The sequence below is a fragment of the Melitaea cinxia genome, chromosome 9, assembly GCF_905220565.1.
Source record: "Melitaea cinxia chromosome 9, ilMelCinx1.1, whole genome shotgun sequence".
Lineage (NCBI taxonomy): Eukaryota > Metazoa > Arthropoda > Insecta > Lepidoptera > Nymphalidae > Melitaea > Melitaea cinxia.
In genome coordinates this window covers 2,388,209-2,410,952 of record NC_059402.1, presented here as the reverse complement: position 1 = coordinate 2,410,952, position 22,744 = coordinate 2,388,209, and the positions used below count along the sequence as shown (strand labels likewise).

The window sequence follows — 22,744 nt, the reverse complement described above, 5'->3', positions numbered from 1 at the left end:
CCAATGACTGTATTAACTATTTTTTTGTATAAAAAGTAATTTTATATATTAGCTTTCGTCTTTTTTTCTTCCACACTATTTTCTCGCTATTTCACCTTTCTCCATTTTTTGCATACTTGCTTTTACTGCTTAACCAAAAATATTGTACTACAAAAATTTTATATACATACTACAAATACAAAAACTTGGAACTATATAATATCATTGACTGCTGCTGCCTTTTTTAATTTTAATACGGATTGAATTTAAAAACTAATCAGATTAAGCCTGCAGGTAGAACATTAAAACCGCAAGTCTTGTAATTACTAAACGCGACTGCGACTGCCTTGCGTTGCCATAAATGTAGTGCTATTAATGGCTAATACTTTATTAATCAATACATATAAATATAATAATTGTGTTTGCTCGCAAACGAAAAAACTTGACTTCAATTACATCGACAAGAAATACAACGTAAGTAGACGAAAGAAAAATTAACAAACGCACTAGTCGTCAGTACAATTTTCGAGGATTCCCCTCGATTTCTCTGGGATTCCATCACCTTTGGGATATCTCCTTTCCAACAAAAAAAAAAGAATTATACAAATCGGTTCATAATCGACGATGTTATTTCCGAACATACTTAAAAATATATACATATTTTTTGAAGTCGGTTAAAAAAATAGAATGTCTGTTTGTAATATTAAAATAACCGCGTTTTACTAAATGCATAAAGATGTCTACGCGGAACATATAACTACTAAAACAACATTTTTTACAATTTTTGTCTGTCTGTCTGTTTGTTCCGGCTAATCTTTGGAGCGGCAGGACCGATTTTGATGGGACCTTCACTGTCAGATAGCTGATGTAATAAGGAGTAACTTAGGCTACTTTTATTTTAGATATTTATTTATTTTATAGCTCTGCAAACTGAACAACTTTTTTGCTAAATTCCACGCGGACGAAGTCGCGGGCACAGCTAGTCTATTCTATATTCTGGTATTTGCGTCTAGGTTAAATTTATCAAGATTTAGTTTTTGAATATCGATTGCAAAGTCTATAACACGGTTAATATGGATAAACAGTCAATCCTAAAGAATTAGTTATACTGTGTTTAATCAAGAGTATAATAATAAAGTATTTTAAAAGCATGACGTAGAGTGGAAGTCATTTTTTGTTTATGAATTCTTAATGTACCCTCAATGCTAATACTAAAGATCTCTCATGCCAATCTGGGCAGGTCATTAGTATTTTATACTTTAATTTAAAAAACATAAGGGCTAATTATACATAACAAACCAAAATAAGGCCAATTACATATAAGACAAAAAATAAAAAAATAAAATAATCACTGAAGCTTTAAAAGATTTATTGCAAGAAAATGAAAAATAAATAATTTGCGAGAAATAATTACAACAAAAAATTGTTTTTAACAGACATTAAGAACACTTAAATAAAACACTCTACTATGTACTCTATATTGTTCTCAGATTAAGTGAAATAAAACAAAGAACAGTACTTGTTTTCCTGTAAATTGCAACTGTAAAATACTTAAACAAAAGATTCTTCACAAAAATGCATAAAACTTTATATACAATTCACTGCATTAGAGATAAAAAGAAATTAAATTAGGGAAACTGATTAAATTCTTACATATATTTTCAACTCTGTTCACTTAGAAATAAGGTAAAAAATTGTACACATATAACAATGGTCACTAATTTACATGAGTTTCAATGTTTCTATAGCAGCTTGCAAGCGTTGTATTTCTCCTTGAGATTGGGTAAGCTTCTCAGAGTTGACTTTCTGTACTTCAGCTGGTACTTTTGTAACATAGTCATCGGCTGCCATTGCTTGCTGTAGTTTACTGATTGTTTGCGTTAGGTTATCTTTTTTCTTTTCTAATTTCGTGATTTCTTTAACTGGGTCTATAAGTCCCTGTAAATATAATACAACGTAACATCAATTAATATTTTTGTTAAAATTGATAAATTTATAATACTGCATTATTTACAAATAATTTTGTTACCTAATTAAGACCCACACGAAACTAAAAGAGTTATTTTAATATTAGAGATATTAAAATTTTCATAAGCAAATATGGTCTTAATTAACATTTAATTAATTTTCAAAAAATAACCTAACCTATACAATTAATTAATTTTCAAAAGATAACCTAACCTTATAAAAAACAGTGAAAATAAACAGTAAAAAATCTTATAAAAAACAGTGCAGTAACCAGATAATAAGTTTTAATTAATAATAATATGCAAGACATTGTTCAGTAATTTCAATAAATAAATATAAAACCAGTACCTTCAACACTAGATGCACTTCAATTTTATCCGACACAGTCAATATAGAGCATCCTGTCGGTGGGGCATCATCGCTTAGCTCACTGTTAGCCAGCGATTGCAACTTCTTGAACAACTCTCTGACTTCTTGCATGTCATCAGATGTCACTAAATGGGCGGTTGTCTTTTGTTTGTTTGTTATGTTGTACTCGGAACGCGTTGATCGAATTAGGTGAACGATTTTGAGTGCCGTTTCTACATTTGCTTCCAGTTGCTCTGAGCGCCATGGTGAAGTTGCATCCTGTAATAAAATAATGGAGTATTTGTTGAATTTTTTATATTTATAGATCCTAATTGTATTTTTAGCTTATGTAATAGAAAGTAACTAAACTATATGTACAGAAAAAAATATCAGCTGAACAATATATTATTTTATTACTAAAAACAATAGTTGTTTATTACATAAGTAAAAAAAAGAACCAATAAGATGTGAGACTTTTATAGGCTTTTATATCTATAATCGGATGCGCTCATTAACATTCATTAAACATTAATAACATTTAAATCTAATAAACATCTTGAACCTATAGTTCTTTCTGATTTTAACATTTAAATATAAAACACAACCATACAGCAACCATATAATCTATTCAGTAAATAGAATAAAGAAAACACATAATTATGAAATCAAATCAAAAATAACTTTATTCAAATAGGCTTCAAAAGCACTTTTAAATTGTCACTTTACAAATAAACTATAATTATGTACATACCGTAGGATACTCAGCTACACAGATGGATGGACAACTTTTGTCTTCTCTTGGTAGTCTCTGGAACAATTCCTCGGTGATGAAGGGCATGAAAGGGCTGAGCAACTTGAGCCCATACTCCAATGTGGTATAGAGGGTACGGCGAGCAGCTGATTTCTGGTCTTCTGACCCTTTAGCGAAAACTGGCTTGAGGTATTCCTGGAAAAAAATATTATAAATTTCTAGCACATGAAAGAGACGATGATGGATATTTTTACATTTAAATTCAAAGCCAAAATTCCAACTTTAAGTGCTAAAACAAATGTGTACGATACACACAGTGAATTAATATTAAATTCATATGTTACAAATTACAAAAATAAATGTAAATGACACTAATTATCATAAACATTCTGGAATGTAAATTAAAATACTTCAGCAGATTAAAATTAAAAACATGGCTTGAAAGATGAAGGCATTATTCCATTTATATACTAATCATGGAGACAAAAATATATTAAGAACTAGGTGCCACGTCAAACTTATGGTGTTTTAATAATTGTTACTTTTTTCGAAATTCGCTAATTTCTTGAGTATTTTTTTTTAGTTAAAAGTTATAAAGAAAAAGTTATTAGGCAAATTATTCGTCGTTCTCGAAATTTGGATTTAGCAATACATAGATGTATTGTTTTTTATTCATATAAATATACAATATAAACTCACCAAATAAACATCACAAAGATCGTACAACCACAAATTGTAACAATATGTTGTGGCTGAAGGGAAATCATAGTTCTGGAAGCCAGCGTTGACCTTCTGTACCGCTAACGCTAACTTGGACAGCATCCACCGGTCCATCGAGGAGAGGCCGGGTGGGAGATTTGGGGTATAAGCCTGGACAGATATTTTTTATTTTATTCTATAATGATAAAAACACAGAAATTCAAAGAAATACATGTTACTGGGTCTTCTATACTAATAATATATATAATAATAAGCTAAAGAGATATTTTTTGTTTGTTTGGTTGAAGGCGCTAATCTTAGAAAATGGGTTTGAATTGATTTTTTTTTGTGTTGGATAGTTCATTTCTTGAGAAAAGCTATATAATATTTAAGAACGTTTTTTCGCTATAATATTATGAATTAACGAGAATTAAATCGCGCGGGACTATTAAAATATGGTTTTAGCAAAGTCTAAAGATTTCTTTGGTGGTGTAAATCAACAAATAAGTTCTGTAAAATATCTTGATAAAATAATCTCCTTCATTTTCAAAATAGTTTATTAATTTTAAAGTTAGTAAATTAACGTAACTAATGGTTAGTGCAAGTTCTTTTTGGTTTTTAACTCTAGACGGAATATTTTAATTATGTTTATTTCTGATACAATCACATTGGGTGTAGAAGAATAAGGTAAAAAATCCCTACAAAAGTTACAATAAAAACATTTACTTTTACGGAACTTACCATTATGAAACCGGCCTACATATCGCGGGACACTACATAAAAAATCAGCAAAAGTAGATAAGGTGGTAGTTTATAAGTGGTACCTTATAAACGGTGTCGGCTGGGAAGTACATGAGGGCGAACTTGGTCGCGTTCCACAGCTTGTTGCAGAAGAACCGGTAGCCCTGCACGCGCAGGATGTCCAGGTTCAGGTCGCGGCCCTGCGTCATGGCGCACAGCCCGAACCTGCGTTACCGAGGGGAAAGGTCAGGCCTCGAAACGAATTTAAAATATTTATTATAATGAAATAACTTTTGCGATATAATCCGAAAAAGTTGTTTTATTATAATGAGTGGGGTTCGCGAAACATGAGAAAACAATAATATGTTACGCAGCAATCTTAAGCCCAACACACTTACCCTCCACCTTAAGTAGGTCATACAAACCGCTTCCCGGAGTGGTCTAAATGTACAGGTGCAGAACCTGCGAAGAGACCTATCAGCCCTCCCCCCTTAGGTATAATTGTTAAAACTATCCTTCTGATTTCTGCAGTTAAGCTTTTTGTTTAGGTTCATGTTTAAATTTTGCCAAAATTTTATCTGTAGCCAGCAAATTTATTACATCATTTAACGAGTTATGTAGGTTATAGAAACAGGTCACTGGTGACAAGAAGTTTTGTCTAAGAATTAGAGTTTATCCTGAATATGAATTAACGTTGTAGACTAATATTTAAAGCGTCCTAAACTTAATATTTTTGGGCCCCCCAAAAAAAAAAAACTTTCACCAAAAAAAACAACACACCAAGTTTTATGATATATGTGACATTCCCTCACCTCAAGGCGTCAGTTCCACATTCAGGTATCCCATTGGGGTAGTCCTGCTTTTGCCCCAGCTTGGCCTTCTCAATCTCACGAGGGTCTAAGTTGGAGTCCATCAGTTGAGCATGGAGTTGTTCCAGGGAGATACCGTGAACCACATCCAGGGGGTCAATGACGTTGCCCAGAGATTTGGACATCTTGCGACCGTGTGCGTCTCGTACCATTGGATGTAAGTATATCTCTCTGCAAATGAATTAAGGATTTTTAAGCTATTTTTTTATTTATGCGCTAAAGATTTGTGCTCGTACGAAATACTGCCTAATCAATCGAAAAGATCAAGTCTGAATTTTTATGATTAAAAAACCAATGAATTTTGTATATTTTATATTTTTAGTAAATAAAAGTATGACAAACAGTTCCAAAAATAAGGCAAAAAAGTATGCCGGCAAAAAGATAGCCGGGTCAGCTAATTTATTACAAAATTTGGATTAATATACTAATTTATACTAACTTGAAAGGTAATTTTCCAGTGAGCCGTTGTCCGAAGAACACCATCCTGGCGACCCAGAAGAACAATATATCGTGTCCAGTTTCCAGAAGAGTGGTGGGATAGAGCGCCTGACGAAGTAAATGCAAGAATATTAATAAGATATTAAAATACTAACACAATTGTTTCATGATAATTTAGGTCAATCTTAAATCAGATCTCATTATAAAACTTGTCTTACAGAAAATGCCGTAACCTAAGTATACAAATAGTATTACATTATTCTTTCCATCCTCTTGCTCCTTTTTATTTCTTATCCAAAAGTATTTTGTACTACCCACCAAGGCTTTTTTCATATTTACATAAAAGTATGTAGAATCCGTCTAAGCCGAAATGACGCGCCCCACTACTTATTTATTTGATTTAAATGTGTGAGTGCAAATATTAATAATAAACACTTCTGTGTTTGTATGTCTATGTATGTTTATATATATTTGATATATATATGTGTGTATATATATGTATATGTGTGTGTATGAGTGTGTAATGTGTATATGTATGTATATTTACGTATTATATGTATATATTATGTATGTACACCTCCATGCCGTCTAATTCTTTTGTAATGTCCTTTTCATGCTTAAGGTTGTCTGGAAGAGATCGCTCTTTTAGCGATAAGACCGCCTTTTGTACATGTCTATATTTTCTTTTTCGGTGTAAAATTATTTTTCTCTGATAGTGTACAATAAAGAGTATTTGTATTGTATTGTATTGTATGTATGGCAGCGTCGATCGTTCCGTGAACTTTGATTTGTACGCCGATAAATCGGTGGACTGGTCGAGTGATAAATCCGCACGATAAGCCGCGCTAGCGCGTTGTATGAAACCAGACGTTCGCTCTCTCGCATGATTAGACAATTTATGATTAGTCGAACAACCAATTCGACCGTAAGCTGCCAATAACTCCTAACTCACATTTTTACTGAAATTGTTTTTTTGCGCCGTCTGTTAGCTTTATATCGTAATGATAGAACTGGCAACTTATTTTAACCGAAAAAATGCAATAAGCATCCAAAAAGTCATTACACAAATACCTACTATCTACAGCGACATAGTGTTTGGGCGGCAATACCTCCTAGCTACAGTTTCAAAATCCAAATTTATTATTTTTACAGTAATTAATATAAAACTACTGTAAAAATAATAAACTTTGATTTTGAGTTCGTAAATACCATCCGTAATTTTGTTAATATTTAGTTTCTATAACTAGTCTCCTGTAAACTTGACTACCAAGCACTTAGGAGGTATTGGCAGCTTACGGTCGAATTGTAGAACTAACACTTTTAGCAAGTACGATCTACAAATAAATTAATTTGAAATATTTATTATGGTATGGTAGTTTTGATTATGATTTAGTAGTTTTTTGAATGTAGGCTATTAAACTATTAAGTGATTTATGTTTTAAGTACGTATGTCTATAGTAAAGACTGACATTTTTTTGAAAATATGTATTTATTTTACAGTTAAATATATTTTATATTACAATTAAAAACACTTAGTATATAATATAGTATATGATCGTACTCAAAAATTAAGTGGGATTAAATTATGTAAATAATCAATATTCACTCATTTCAATATAGTCGCTTTCATCTGTACCAGAGTTGTTAACATGAATAATGAATTCATTATCCATGTCAAAATATTGTAAATATTGTTTTTCTGTTTCTTCAACATGCCGACATGTATTTGCCCGCATGTTACGATCAATTGTTTCGAGTCATTCATTTATGGACGCCATAATCGAGATTAAATTTTGTGACACGTTTTTACTAGCCACGTAATTTCTTAATATCCCATATCTTTTCAATCGGATTAAGTTCAGGATGGTAAGGTGGGAGTCTCAGAATTTCAAATCCTTTTGATCGAATCAGTGCATCGATAACGAACCTTTTGTGTATATCTTTATGTCTTAAAATTAGATCGTAAAGTTCTATTTTTTTCATAGTCTCGGCAAATGGAATATTTTTTCTAGCAAGCCATGTTTGCATAGCATGTTTATTGGAGCTGGATGTAGGAGCTTTTTCCAATAAAGCATTGTGGTAAGAAGCGTTATCCATAATTATTACAGTGTTTTCCGGTAGATTTGGCAGTAGTTGAGTGGAGAGCCATTTTTTATAATTATCGAGATTCATATTGTTATGATAATCTCCACTTGTTGAGTTTGCTTTGAATGCTAAATTAGCACTTGGAACAAATCCTTCACATCCGCCGACATGAATAACTATGATCCGCATACCCTTAGATAGCTTTTTTTTTGCAATGGCGATACTCCTGGCACTAGTTTCCAGCACCTGTTTTGAACATGTGTTGTATGAATATAAGTTTCATCTCCGAATACAATATACCGACCCTCATCGCGATATTTTTTTAATTGCTTCAAACATTGAAAGCGCAAACATTTGTATATCGTGATTCTCGACTAAAACCTTACGGTTGTCATCTATTTTATACCACTTATAACCCGATTCCTTTAAAATGGTTCACAGAGTTTCTATACAGCCATTAAAAACAATTTTATCATTCAATACTTGTTTTAATTTTTTTAATGTTGGTAATTCATTATGTTCTGTATGAAACGTCGCTATAGTTCTTCGAAATACACCCATATCAAAATCATCCAGCCTTGACTTAGTACGACCCCTTTTTGGTTTGGATGGCGATTTAAAGTTTCTGTGACGTATTTATTCCTTGATGTGCTTTCTTGTTTTTCTTCTCGTAAAATTCGCGTTATCGTTCGCCATCTAGCATCAATTAATTTTTCTACTCCACGTTCCGCTTCATATTTCATTCGGTGGTAAAATTTTGCAATAATTTTTTTTCTCCTGTTAAATAAAGAAAATAAAATAATATAAATTAAATCATCAGAAATAACACTTAGTGATAAAGGTTTATTTTTGAATATTAAATAATATTTTATTTACCTGACTCCGAAGATGCTTTTTAGTTGACATGCTAACGGTACTTTTGCGATCTAATAATACGTGCTCCTACGTTTGTGACTAATTAACGACTGAATGACCAATAGCAGTTGCATTTTTGTGTGTATTGCGTACATATTTTAAATGTTCTAGTGTGTGTAAATACGGTAGTAGGGCGCGTCATTTCAGCTTGGACGATCTATACAATTAATTATTTAGCAGCAGAATACTAACAATCTATTGTAGTACATACAATACAGCATTCATTAAATATCTTACTACTTGCTCAAAAGAATTATGGACACCCTGCAATACGACAAATCAAGGACACATCCTGGAAAACAAGAATGGCTAACACCACTACTGCTAACCAACAATTACCTGTAAATCCTCAGTCTGATCTGGCCACCCGAATACCGCGAAGGGGAACAGTCCTGACGAGAACCAAGTATCCAGTACATCTTCATCTCTCGTCAGCTTGATATCTTCAGCTGGCACTTGGAACTTCAACGAAGCTTTGGCGAGAGCTTCTTGTTCCGAATGTGCTGATACCCAATGTTCTTCTTCTTTCTAAAAAAAATAAATAATTATTATAAATCAAAATACCGCATAAAAAATAATTAATATTTTAACGAGGTACTAGAACTACGAAATCTTGACAAAATACCAGCACTTCAAAAAATAATCTCATTAAGTAGTCAGTATGTGATGCAGGGTTAAACGAAAGAGATTAAAAATAAATCAGCACGATGACATGAATGTGTTAAGTGAGGTCAAACGCGTGCGCAACATACGACAATAAATAATTTTGTTATAAAGTCAGTATCCAGTATGTGATGTAGGGTAGTACAGAAAAAAGTCAGTATCCAGTATGTAGGGTAGTACAAAAAAAAAAGAACGTGTTTAGACCACACGACTGAAGTAAAACTTCTTTAGCTCCTACAGTAATATAAGAAACGTAACTTTTTCTCTTCTTATGCTGTGTGGTAACCGCAATGAAGAATATAGTCACACTCACTCTTCCTGTGGGTGTAGTAAGAGGTGACTAAGGGATAGCACAGTTCCGCTACCACCTTGGAACTTAAAAAGCCAACCGATGGCGGAATAACCATCCAACTGCTGGCTTTGAAATACACAGGCCGAAGATGGGCAACAGCGTCTTCGGTGCGACAAAGCCAGCTCTGCGGTCGCTAACCCGCCTGCCCAGCGTGGTGACTATGGGGAAAACACATGAGTTCACGCCATTTTTGGTGCGAGCGCGTGGAGGCCTATGATGGTGATGAACTCTCTCTCTCTCTCTCTCACTCCCTCTCTCTCTCACTCCCTCTCTCTCTCACTCCCTCTCTCTCTCACTCCCTCTCTCTCTCACTCCCTCTCTCTCTCACTCCCTCTCTCTCTCACTCTCTCTCTATTTTCACTAACTCATATCTCCCTCTCAACTTCCGTTCGCCTCGCCCGATCACACGTAGCGCTCTCGTCACGCATTCACCAGCTTACTCCCTAAGTCAAGCGTGCGTAAAGAAGTTCTACTTCAAAAAGTTAAAAATAAATGAGCACGGGAAACATGAATGTGTTTAGTGAGGCAAGCGCCGCCGATCTCGTAAGCAACGTACAGTGGCGCGCACAAGTCGCGGCCGGCGAGCGCTCTTCTTGCGGCCGCTGCGCGTCCTGCGGCGCCGCGCGCGGCCGACAGCCGCGGGGGCCTCCTTGCAGCGTGCGAGGGTTTTGTATATGATTAAGTAACAAAGAAATAATATATTTTTCGTACCACTTGCTCAAAAAAGTGACATTCTATGCCACAAAAAGCGAACGTAACAATAGTCATTTTTAATCTGTTAAAAACAGGGAAAGAAAATTGTATTGAATTTCATTCATCCTCCAGGGGGAGAACGTGATTTAAATTTGGAATACTCACCGAAATTTATACTGAACTACGTCTGTGTTTACACCATTGAGTTTGTATAAAGCATTATACATCTTTTTGAAAAAGGAATACGCATTTATTATGCATTTATGATTATTAAATAAAATTACTCTATCAATAATTGGACCAATGTTTCGAATGTTAACTTTTACTTTTAATCGTCATTATTTTTAATAAATGCTTATCTCATATTATTATTGTGTTAATTTTTTCGCAAATGGTACGAAAAGTAAAGTATTTTCCTCGGTGATAAAGCTGTCTTAGTCTTGGGTGAACTTAAATCCCTCGCTACACTCAGGACTCTGCTGAAATCCCTCGCTTCGCTCGTAATTTAACACCCTCGCTACGCTCGGGAGTAAACCTCGGGTCCTTTGTTACGCTCGCGATTTAAATCGTCACCCGCAACAGAAGACACTGCTTTATCCCCTTGGTTAATAATCTACTATTTTATCTATATACCTAGTAATCCTATTTTATTTTTTAATTTCGATTTACTTATTGCATATGTAAACTAATTTAAAAACAAATATATTCAAAAATTGTTGTTTTGTTTCAAACAATACGTACTAATAAAAATGTAACAGATCGCCGTCTGTACATGGAAGATATATGAGAAAAAATATTATTGGGACCTTTATCAATGCAAATAGCACCCAAAACAATAATTGTTAGAATTTTTGTCTGTTTGTCTGTGCGTTTATGCACGCTAATCTCAGAAACAGCTTGTCCGATTTTAATGTGGTTTTCACTAATATATTGTGGTAATCTTCACTTAATATTTAGTGTTTATTTCATGTCAATCGGTTATTAAATAAAAAAGTTATGCCAATTTCAAGAATCACGTTGTACATGTAAATATCCAAAACGCTGATGAAGGTAGAGCTTGTTTAATTACCTCTGCGATAGGTAGCGCGACTCGGTAGGCGGGTATCCGGTGTCCCCACCAAAGCTGGCGGGAGATGCACCAGTCGCGGATGTTCTCCATCCAGTGGAACCAGGTCTTCTCGTGGACATCTGGGATCAGTTTTAATTCACCGCTCTTTACCGCTTTGATAGCCTCGGACGCCATGTTGTCGCAGCGGATGTACCTACAAGGAGGTTCTATTTTATTTAATTTTTTTGGGAATATAGGTACAGGATATATATAAGATAAAAAAAATACAAAATTAAAAAAATAATAAAAATAAAGTAAAACTAGCTGACTTGGCAAGCTTCGTACAGACTTATTTTTTTTTTCGTAAATGTAATAATTATAAAATAAAATTTAGCTCATATTTTAAGTTGGACAAAGTTACATATCTGTGCAACATTTCATCAAAATCGATTCAGTACTTTCGAAGATTAGCTTAGACCAACATCGTAACACGAGATTTTATATATAAGTATTTTCAAAAATCTTATCTATTACAAATAAATAAAATTGGAGTGTTTCTTTGTAAAATTAAAATAACGGCTTTTTACTAAATGCATATAGATGTATACACGGTACATATACTTAAATAACATTTTTTACAATTTTTGTTTATCTGTCTGTGTGTTTGTTCCGGTTAATCTCTGAAACAGCTGGATCGATTTTGACGGGACTTTCACTGGCAGATAGCTGATATAGTAAAGAGTAACTTAGGCTACTTTTATAGAAATTTATTTATTTTATAATTCTGCAAACCGAATAACTTTTTTGTTAAATTCCACGCGGACGAAGTCACAGGCACAGCTAGTTACCAAACCACACTATACCATAAACATTACCATAGTCGTGCTTCAGCGCTCACGAATGGTATCATGCGGAACGAGGCTATCAAAGTATAATTAAACAAAGTCAAATACGTCATCTATTACACCTACAGAACCTCTCATTAAAGGAACACAGTTAGGAGTGGAACACTTTATACATAAATTATATTTGACAGAATAAAGGAAGCTAATAAGATTTGAATGGTGAATTTTTCACATAAAATTATTACTTTTGTGAAAAAAAAATTAAATTTTTGACAATTATTTTCTATATTTGGTGCTATACCAAGCTTACGCTTTGATTACACCATGGTTTGTTATCAATAAATCATTGCCGTATATATCATTGTGCACTGAGCATGGACTTCACTATGCTCTTGGATCGGCTATGGAGCGGCACCATGGCGTGGGTTTTGGTCTCGATTGGTGCCGATGGCTATACTACCTTAAGCTTTCATTATACTATAACTGGGTTGTTAATAAGGTTGGGATCAGCGTACCACTGGGGTTTGAGCATGGGCTCAACTACGTCCTTGGAGCGACTGCAGAGTGGAACCACCATGGCGTGATCCTTGGTCTCCTTGTATAGATTCGCTTGCTCCAACACTTTTATTATCTCACGACGGACGTCGAAACGCTTTTTACCCTGGACATGAAAAATAAATTGTAATTCAGATTTTTGTATATAATTATTGATTCAGCCTGTAACATACCACTGCTGGTCTCCCCACCGTACCTCGGAGAGCACGTTAAGCCGTCGGTCCCGGTTGTTCTCATAAATACCTGATAGCGATAGTTACTCATAGTAGAGAAAATATCCGCCAACCCGCATTGGAGCAGCGTGGTGGATTAGGCTCTGATTCTTCTCCTACATGGGGAAAGAGGCCTATGCCCAGTAGTGGGATATTACAGGCTGAAGCGTTACCTGTAACACAAGCATTAAGTTGCTTATCATAGGGACAGACGACCGTGTGTGCATATATAATGCCTAGTTGTATTTCATAATAATTAATTTGTTCATATCAGTGTGATCCTATTTTGGCCATATTCATACTTTATATTGTAACATACTATTGTATTGTAACGCTGTTGGATTGCCTAATAAAATAAATAAATAATAATAAACGTTGTAAGATATTATTATTATTATTATTTGTATAAAATTAAAAAAAAGACTTATTTTTAACATACAGATAAGGTCATCTGTTCGAAGTTTAAAAAAAATGGTTGCGTTATTGGTAATAGGCGATTGATACTTATATATATTTCGTACATATATAAATAAATACATATATTATACCCAAACTGGGGGCAGAAACCCACAACCCATAAAGCAGAAAACCGGATAACTACAAACTGTGCCTATGGACTAATAAAATTATTTGAAATAATGCACACCGCAAACGGTCCACAGTTATCGAGCATGCGTCCCTCGTCATCGAACACGGTGATGAAGGGTAGGTTGTGTCGCTTGCCGATCTCGTAGTCGTTGGGATCGTGGGCGGGAGTTATTTTCACAGCACCTGGAGTATTATAATTTTGTTCTCAAATTAAAAAAAAAAAACGGTCAAGTGCGAGTCGGACTCGCGCACCGAGAGTTCCGTACAAACAAAATTATTAAAAATATTTTTAATACATTATGTAACTAAAAATGTATGCTTTTAGCAATTTTTCTTTTATCTGTGCTATAAGACGTTACTTCGTACCAAATTTCAAGATTCTGAGTTCACAGGAAGTACCCTGTAGGTTTTGATTCCCTTGAGAGTGTCAAAAATTTGCAGCATATCTATATCTTTTGATTGCATTGGCTTAGAAGTTAGATTTTTTTTACAGGTCCAAGGGACAGTAAACTTAAGTATTTTATATGAATTTTAACTTGATACCTCCACGCGTTCCTGAGAAAAAGGGTCTTGACAGACAGACGAGCAAGTGTTCCTATAAGTGTTCTGTTTTTTCTTTTTGAGGTACGGAACCCTAAAAACTAACATATATACATCGATAAGTAATAAAATGAAGATATAAATGATGATAAAATGATCATCAAAGAAGGTTGAAAATAGTAGTATAACTCCATTTTTTAACTCTGTTAAAAATAATAAATAATCACTATGTGATAGAATAAAAAATAGAATTGTACAAAATATCTGACCTGTTAAAGTCTAATTTATATTTATAGGTCCTTTAGTGTATTTGAGTATAGAAAATAGTAAGTTGTCACTATCATAATTAGCCACTCCTCTTGAATAACTAGATCATAGTAAATTAGAACGACTTATTTCAACTGGTCAATTTGAACACCCTATTCCAAGAACTTTTAATCAAATAATATACAATATATAAATATATATATATATATATATATATTTCATGTCACGATGTATGTTAGCGATAAACTTCGAAACTACTGAACCAATTTTTATCAAATTTTGTAAGCATCTGTAATTTGGTCCAGCTGGGAAGATAGGGTAGTTTTTATTTCAATATCCAATATCTCAATTTGTTATTGCAAATTAAATGTTTACTATACGACTCCAGTGTATTTATCGGTTCGTTTTATAAAATCCTAATAGATGACGATTTGGCATCTAAGTTGCACAGATATCCGGTAGATGGTGCCGTATTTCTATATTATAGGCAGCGCGTTTGAAAATAGAATTTACATATATTTTAATTAATTATAATTACTAAGCCACAGCAACGCGTGGCTGGGTCAGCTAGTTATACTATACTTGATACCACAAACCCTGGAGCAGAGAGCAGTTTTACTGCAAACTGTACCCACAGACTAGATAATTAGAATATTTGAATACGTTAGGTACCTGTTCCAAATTCCATATCAACATATTCATCAGCAATGACTGGAAGTTTCCTCTTAACAATCGGATGCACCAGGTTCTTTCCAATTAGATGTTTATACCTTAAGAAAAAGATTAAATGGTAAGTGTAGGCCACATTATATACTTATTTAACACATTTGACTTTACGAAATTTACAGCAATATGTTAAATAGTGCAATGGCGGTCTTATCACTGTCACATTAAAAACCATAGTATAAAGTATAAATATACCCTTCAGCCTGTAATATCCCACTGCTGGGCATAGGCCTCTTTCCCCATGTAGGAGAAGGATCAGAGCTCAATCCACCATGCTGCTCCAATGCCGGTTGGCGGATATATTCCCTACCAGGAGTGACGATCGCTATCAGGTGTACGTGATAACAACCGGGACCGACGGCTTAACGTGTTTTCGAGGCACGGGAGACCCACAAGGACTGCACAAACACCTAGACCACGACAAACACCTGTATGGCCAATACAAATGTTTGTCATGTGCGGGGATCGAACCCGCAACCGCCAGCGCAACAGGTACAATCCATGGCTGTGACCGTTGCGCCAACGCGGCGTCAATAAAGTAAAAAACTTTTACTTAAAATTCATACTTTTTTTTATAAAGTATAAATATAAGAGAATTAATTGTATTGCAGATATAAATTACTGAGTTGAGATACAGCAGGAAATATCCTGCTCAAAATGTGGACATTCCAACTGGGGGAGTACATGGACCTTACAGAAGGTAACAGCTAAATAATACTGCTTTCAAGCAGTGTTGTGCTCCTGTGGTGAGTAAGGAGACCAGAGCTCCTGGGGCGGTTCGGGGGTAGGGTGAGCATGAACTTGAAATGCTTCTGGTATTGCAGGCATATATAAGCTATGGTAACCGCTTAACGCAAGGTGAGCCATGTGCTTGTTTGCTGACCTATTTGTTTAAAAAAGAAATCACCTAGTATCATTAGGATGTACAGCAACAGCAACATCACCAAGCATAGTCTCCACACGAGTGGTGGCCACCACCAGCTCATCTGCGGAGTCCTCAGAGCGATAGGCGAACAGCACCAGCACACCAAACTCAACCTGGAAAAACCATATTAGTCTCACTCTCTTACTATCTCGTACTATCTCATACTATCTCATATATAACACGTGGTTCAATAAGTCCCGAGACTAAGTACTAAAAAAAGGTCTTTTTTATAAAATTAATTTTTATTCATCAACATAGTCTCCTCCAAGAGCGATACAGTCCCCCCAACGCTTTTCTAACTTTTCTATCCCATGTGTGTCGAACGATTTGTCTTTGGCTTCAAAATAAGCCTCCGTTGCTGCGATAACTTCACTATTTGAGTCAAATTTCTTACCCTGAAGCATTTTTTTGAGGTCTGCAAACAGCCAGTAATCGCTGGGGGCCAAGTCTGGCGAATAAGGGGGATGAGGAAGCAATTCGAAGTCCAATTCGTTAATTTTGGCCATCGTTCTCACGGACTTGTGACAAGGCGCGTTGTCCTGGTGAAACACCACTTTCTTTTTGTTCATGTGAGGCCGTTTATCCGCAATTTCGTACTTCAATCGCTCCAATAAGCACATGTAATAGTCACTATTTATATTTTGCCCCTTTTCAAGATAGTCGATGAAAAGTATTCCATGCGCATCCCAAAATATAGACGCCATAACCTTACCGGCCGATTTCTGAGTCTTTGGACGCTTCGGGCGGCTTTCACCAGTCGCTTTTCACTCCGCTGCCTGCCGATTGGATTCCGGAGTGAAATGGTATATCCAGGTTTCATCCATTGTTACATACCGACGTAAAAAATCCTTTTTATTATGATTCATCAGCGCCAAACATCGCTCTGAATCATTGATACGTTGTTCCTTTTGATTAGTTGTAAGCAAACGCAGCACCCACTTAGAAAAAAGCTTTTTGATGGCCAAATTTTTATGTAAAATAGTGAAAACACTACCAGCTGAAATCTTCACTATCTCGGCTATCTTTCGTACTTTTACCTTCCGATCTTCCAATACGATTTTGAGGACTTGGTTAATATTTTGTTGAGTCACTGCTTCATTTGGACGACCTGAGCGTTCCCCATCATTGGTGTCCATGCGACCGCGTTTGAAGTCGGCATACCACCGACAAATGGTTGCTTTAGAGGGAGCTGATCCTGCATAACATTTTATAAGCCATTGCTGTGCTTCAACGGTATTTTTTCCCAATAAAAACAATGTTTTATCAACACGCGCAACTCGTTTTTTTCCATTGTATCGAAATTACAACCGTAGCGTCACTTAAATGTTTCAAAATCAATAATTTTATTGTTCCATTTTTAAAAATTTGACACATATTCTTGTATTGATAGCCAGTACTTTTTAAAAATCAAAAGAGTTTTTAATATATGCGCCATTTCCAGGTTAGTCTCGGGACTTATTGAACGATCTAGTATATCTCATACTGCCCCAGGATATTAGAAGATTTTCAGGTTTTGAGAAATTTAATTTCGACAAAAACTACTAGACTAGGATTTACTCCTGTATCAGGGTCCAGAAGCACACACAAACAAACACAAATGTCAGGGGACTATTGCAAATATCTGTATGACAATGATTCAATTATTTTGATTGGTAAAGATCTTCTGTTAAAAAATCTGGAGCAACCTTAATGAGGAGTACGTCAACCTTACAAAAGATCACAGCCAAATAATACTTTAACTGAGGTAGGGCACAGCAGGAATTTCCTGCTCAAAATATGGAGCAGCCCGACTGGGGTAGTACCTCGACCTTACAGAAGATCACAGCTAAATAATACTGTTTTCAAGCAGTATTGTGTTCCTGTTGGTAAGTAAGGTGACCAGAGCTCCTGGGGGGGATTGGGGATAGGGTCGGCAACGCGCTTGCGATGCTTCTGGTGTTGCAGGCGTCTATAAGCTACGGTAATCTCTTACCATCAGGTGAGCCGTACGCTCGTTTGCCGACCTAGTGACATTAAAAAAAAAAAAAAAAAAGACTATTCTCAATCACTATTATGTTCTTGTAGTAAGTTAGTGGCGAGAGAACCTAGAGAAAGAAGGTCGGGCGTAGGGTCGCCAATGCGCTTGCGATGCTTCTGGTATTGCAGGCATCCATAGGCTATGGTAAATGCTTATCATCAGATACCACTTTTTGGATAAAAAAAATTACTTCTTCTAATATACCATCTCACCTTACTATCATATCCAGGGATAGCCAGCATAGTCCTACCAGTTAGCTCAACTTTATCCACTTCTATATCAGATATAGCACTCTTTAAGGCGCACGACCAGTTAACGAGTCTGTTTGCTCTGTAAATATCTCCGGAGTCATGTAATCTGATGAAGGCTTCGTTGACAGCTTTACACATTATTGGATCCATCGTGAAACGGACACGAGTCCAGTCTAAGGATGAGCCCATTGAGCGCAGTTGTTCGTAGATTCTGCCTCCTTTTCTGAAGAGATTGTTATTAATATATAAACAATAAAAAAATAAATTTTATAAAAAAAAAACAAAATTATTTAATTATACACCGTGTTTCAACAGGTGTCCTTCTGTTTAGGGGCATATATATATATATATATATATATATATATATATATGCCGTCTTATATACGGTCGAATTGAGGAACCTCTTTTTTTTTAAGTCTTAAAAAAAATGAAAAAATAGGAAATTCCAGCCCATTACTAATTATCTTTCAAATCGCCATATTTGATAATAAACGTTATGAAGGCATAGATAAAGAGTATATAAATAACTGAATAGTAATAAAAACTGTTTTACAGTTAAGTTGGTTTTTTATGTCTTCTTTACCTATTTCTACAGATATTTTTTTAAATATTTCGATTTTAAAGTAAGTAGTAAAGAGCTATAATTTCCTACTCCTTCACTCTTTTCACTTGTAAAATAAATAAAATGTAAAAGTTAAGTACTCATTGAATATTAACATCTGATCATTACAACCTATACAGTCCACTGCTGAACATAGGCCTCCACAAGCTTACGCTAAAAATAACGTGAACTCATGTGTTTTGCCCATAGTCACCACGCTGGGCAGGCGGGTTGGTGACCGCAGGGCTGGCTTTGTCGCACCGAAGACGCAATATTTATACGTAATATTAACATCTATTTTCAGTAAATGTGGAAATTGAAGGAATACTCAATATCCATAGCACAATAACCATAGCACTACCTACAGCTACTTATACAAATGTGGTAATCTAGATATTAGTTGAATCGAATAAACTTACTGTTCTTTCCATTCCCAGACACGTTTGATAAAATCCTCTCTTCCTAAATCATGACGCGTCTTTTTCTCTTCCCTCCAAAGCTTTTTCTCGACCACCACTTGAGTGGCGATACCTGCATGATCACATCCAGGATTCCATAGAGTTGTACGGCCGTTCATCCTGGAAACATTAGTATTATAATTTCTTTTTTTTATAACTAGGTTGGCAAACAAACGCACGGCTCACCTGATGGTAAGCGATTATTGTAACTTATAGACGTCGGCAACACTAGAATTATCACCAAATCCCCTAGAAGCTCTGGTCACTTTACTCACCAACAAAAACACAACACTGCTTGAAAATAGTATTATTTAGCTGTGATCTTGTATAAGATCGATCATATTTATAATTATTCATGTCCTTCTTCCAGCAGTTCTCTGGAAGAGATCACTATTTAGCGATATAGCCTTTTGTACATTTATTTTATTCTTCCATATTTTTGTGTCACATGTATTGTTTCTGGTTGTACAATAAAGTATATTTGTATTTGTATATTTACCTATGCCATCTTGTGATTGCATCTTCAACAGCATTGGTAAGAGCGTGACCGAGATGTAAGGATCCTGTCACATTTGGTGGAGGGATAACCATCACAAATTTACCCTTAGGGTTTGGTTCCAGTACTGATTTTTTCTGAAAAAAATATAAAATCATCAAATAACATAGATCATTCACATTTCAATTTAGAAAATGTCTAAATATACCGCTATTTTACTCTGAAGTAAATGTCAAGTTCTTAAAAATTTTCATGTTATTTTACTTCTTCTTCTTCTTCTTTAGGTTAAAATAGTTTTCAATAGTGATGTTATTTTAATATTATATGAATTGGTATTATGTAAAAAATGTTTTAGACTTTAAAACTCTTGATAAATCAGTTCACAATTTTTTTAATAAATAACAATGAATCACAAAAATGCAAGTACCCACAATAAGTTGAGAACAACTGCACCAAATTTTCTAATACATTTTGGTGTTTGTTATTGTCAACAAGACGAAGCATTGGCGCAACGGTCACAGCACTGATTTGTGACTGCAGATGTGCTGGTGGTTGCGGGTTCGATCTCCGCATACAATAGACATTAGTATTGGCAATTCAGATGTTTGCTGTTGTCTGGGTGTTTGTGCAGTCCTTGTTGGTCTTCCCACCGTACATTGGAGAGCACGTTAAGCCATCAGTCCTGGTTGTTATTATATACACCAGATAGTGATTGTTAGTCTTAGTAGGAATATATAGCAGGGATATTATAGGCAAAAGCGATTGTCAACAAAAAATATGTATACAATTAAAGGCAGTACTTATTAATAAAATAACTTCTAAGTATATATATTCTTACCCCATATTCGGGTTTAAAGAATCCTTGCTTTTCCCACCAGCCGTACCATGCTGCCTCAACATATAGGGGGCTGTAGGCATCAGGCATAGACCCCGAGATGTCCTTTTTGTCTCCTAAAGCAGTGTTAGCTGTGTAGACGGCACTTTCTTTTACTTCTTTCACCTTTTTCTAAGAGATAAATGATAGACCTTGTAAAGCTAACATATCTGGTTATCATTCAGAAACAATATATTTAAAAATAATTACAAAAATTAAAATGTTTTTGTTTTAGATACACCTGTCATAAGTTATCATCCTGATAATGATAACATTAACAATGTCAATATAAAACTGATATTAACATAAAATAATAACAGTATACAAGACAAAAATATTTTATTTTCACATAAAGTGAAATACATCAGATTGACTTAAGCCTCCACAAGTGTTTTGCCCATAGTCACCACACTGAGCAGGTGGGTTGGTGATAGCAGGGCTGGCTTTATTGCACCGAAGACGCTGCTACCCGTCTTAGGCCTGTGTATTTCAAAGTCAGCAGTTGGATAGTTATCCCACCATCGGTTGGCTTTTTAAGTTCCAAGGTGGTAGAGAAAGTGTGTTATTCCTTAGTCGCCTCTTTCGACACCCACGGGAAGAGAAGGGAAGGCAATATTCTTTAGTGCCGTAACCACACAGCATATAAAAATGTATGCAAATAGCTATAAAATGATAACAAATTTTTTTTATCTTATATTCTTATTGACTAATAATTCTTTAAATCTAATTGGATAAGAAAGTTAATTCCTAAATTAATGCTTGAAAACTTGTATGTGTCTAACATAACATAAGAAAGTGATGCAATGCTGAAACAATGCACGCAATTATCCTTTCACTACTTATCTAAGAGTGAATATAAAAAATAGACTAACACGATTTATCGGATATTTCAAATGATATATAATTCGCTACGTGTCAAGTTATGACCAAGAATAAAGATTTTTAGTATGAAAAAACAACTTGAAATATAACCTCAGGCTTTTCCTTCTGCACAGCTGGCGCAGTGCTCTTCTTGTCCAACTTAGCTTTAAGTTTCTCTAGTTTTGCTGCTTTCTTTGCCTCCTTTTCTAACTGCTTCGCAGTTTTTTCTTGCGGTTGGTCCTCCGCGGTATTGTTTTGCTTTTCATTGTCAGTCATGTTTCACGAAAAAAATAACTCTTATTTACCACCACGAAAACATTTACGACCATACAATGTGGAACTTAAGTGGAATCCAAGTGACATCTACGTACTTGACATTGACGTTAACTTTGAGAATTAAACTTTTATTTTACTTATGTTCTTCGTTAAACAAAAGCCAAAACCCTTATCCTGTACAGCCGTAAGCCGTTACTGTTAATCTTAATATTTCTGTTCAGCTAGTTCTGATTTACAAATTACATTAGTCAAGTAATGAGTAATTGTTTTTATTAGGAACTGATAAATTAATAATGTTCTCTAAAATATTTTCTACATAATTGTGGACTTGCAAAAAAAGTTTTGTAATAGCAGACTAACCTGGACGCCCACAAAAAATAGTGTAATTTGTTCAGATCATATCAATACCACTAACTTTCAAGTGTTGGCGAACAATTGAAGGAAATTAGTCGAGGTCACCAAACCAACACTAACGCCACACGTTTTTGTCCCGTAAGTTTTTTTTTTTTTGTCTTATGTACAAGGTAATTAAGATATGGTTCACCTTAGTTATAGTAGTGAAATGAAGCTTAGACTTATCAACTTTGAAAATTAACAATGTTAAATCCATCCTTTCAGAGTCATCAACAAATCATTCAATCTAGCAGATGACAGGTTATCACAGGCTATCATATGATGCCATTAGTACTACGCTCTCTATTCC

At 34.9% G+C, this 22,744-nt stretch overlaps 1 protein-coding gene and 1 long non-coding RNA gene across 2 annotated transcripts; one reads left to right on the top strand and one right to left on the bottom strand.

The window, feature by feature from the left end:
- Nucleotides 1-1,433: 1,433 nt before the first annotated feature.
- On the bottom strand, nt 1,434-22,161 carry LOC123656364 (valine--tRNA ligase). The gene is made up of 18 exons (XM_045592056.1): nt 21,877-22,161; nt 20,869-21,036; nt 20,034-20,167; nt 19,496-19,654; nt 18,437-18,698; nt 16,190-16,320; nt 15,229-15,326; nt 13,808-13,932; nt 12,910-13,055; nt 11,559-11,763; nt 9,133-9,321; nt 5,795-5,901; nt 5,299-5,526; nt 4,570-4,711; nt 3,746-3,916; nt 3,047-3,241; nt 2,296-2,574; nt 1,434-1,917 (listed from the first exon to the last, which is right to left on the bottom strand). The coding sequence occupies exons 1-18, from the start codon at nt 22,039-22,041 to the stop codon at nt 1,702-1,704; spliced, it is 3,120 nt and encodes a 1,039-aa protein (XP_045448012.1). The 5' UTR covers nt 22,042-22,161; the 3' UTR covers nt 1,434-1,701.
- On the top strand, nt 5,440-6,066 carry LOC123656365. Its single transcript, XR_006743528.1, has 2 exons — nt 5,440-5,512; nt 5,814-6,066. It is a non-coding gene; the product is annotated as an uncharacterized LOC123656365 (long non-coding RNA).
- Nucleotides 22,162-22,744: the final 583 nt, after the last annotated feature.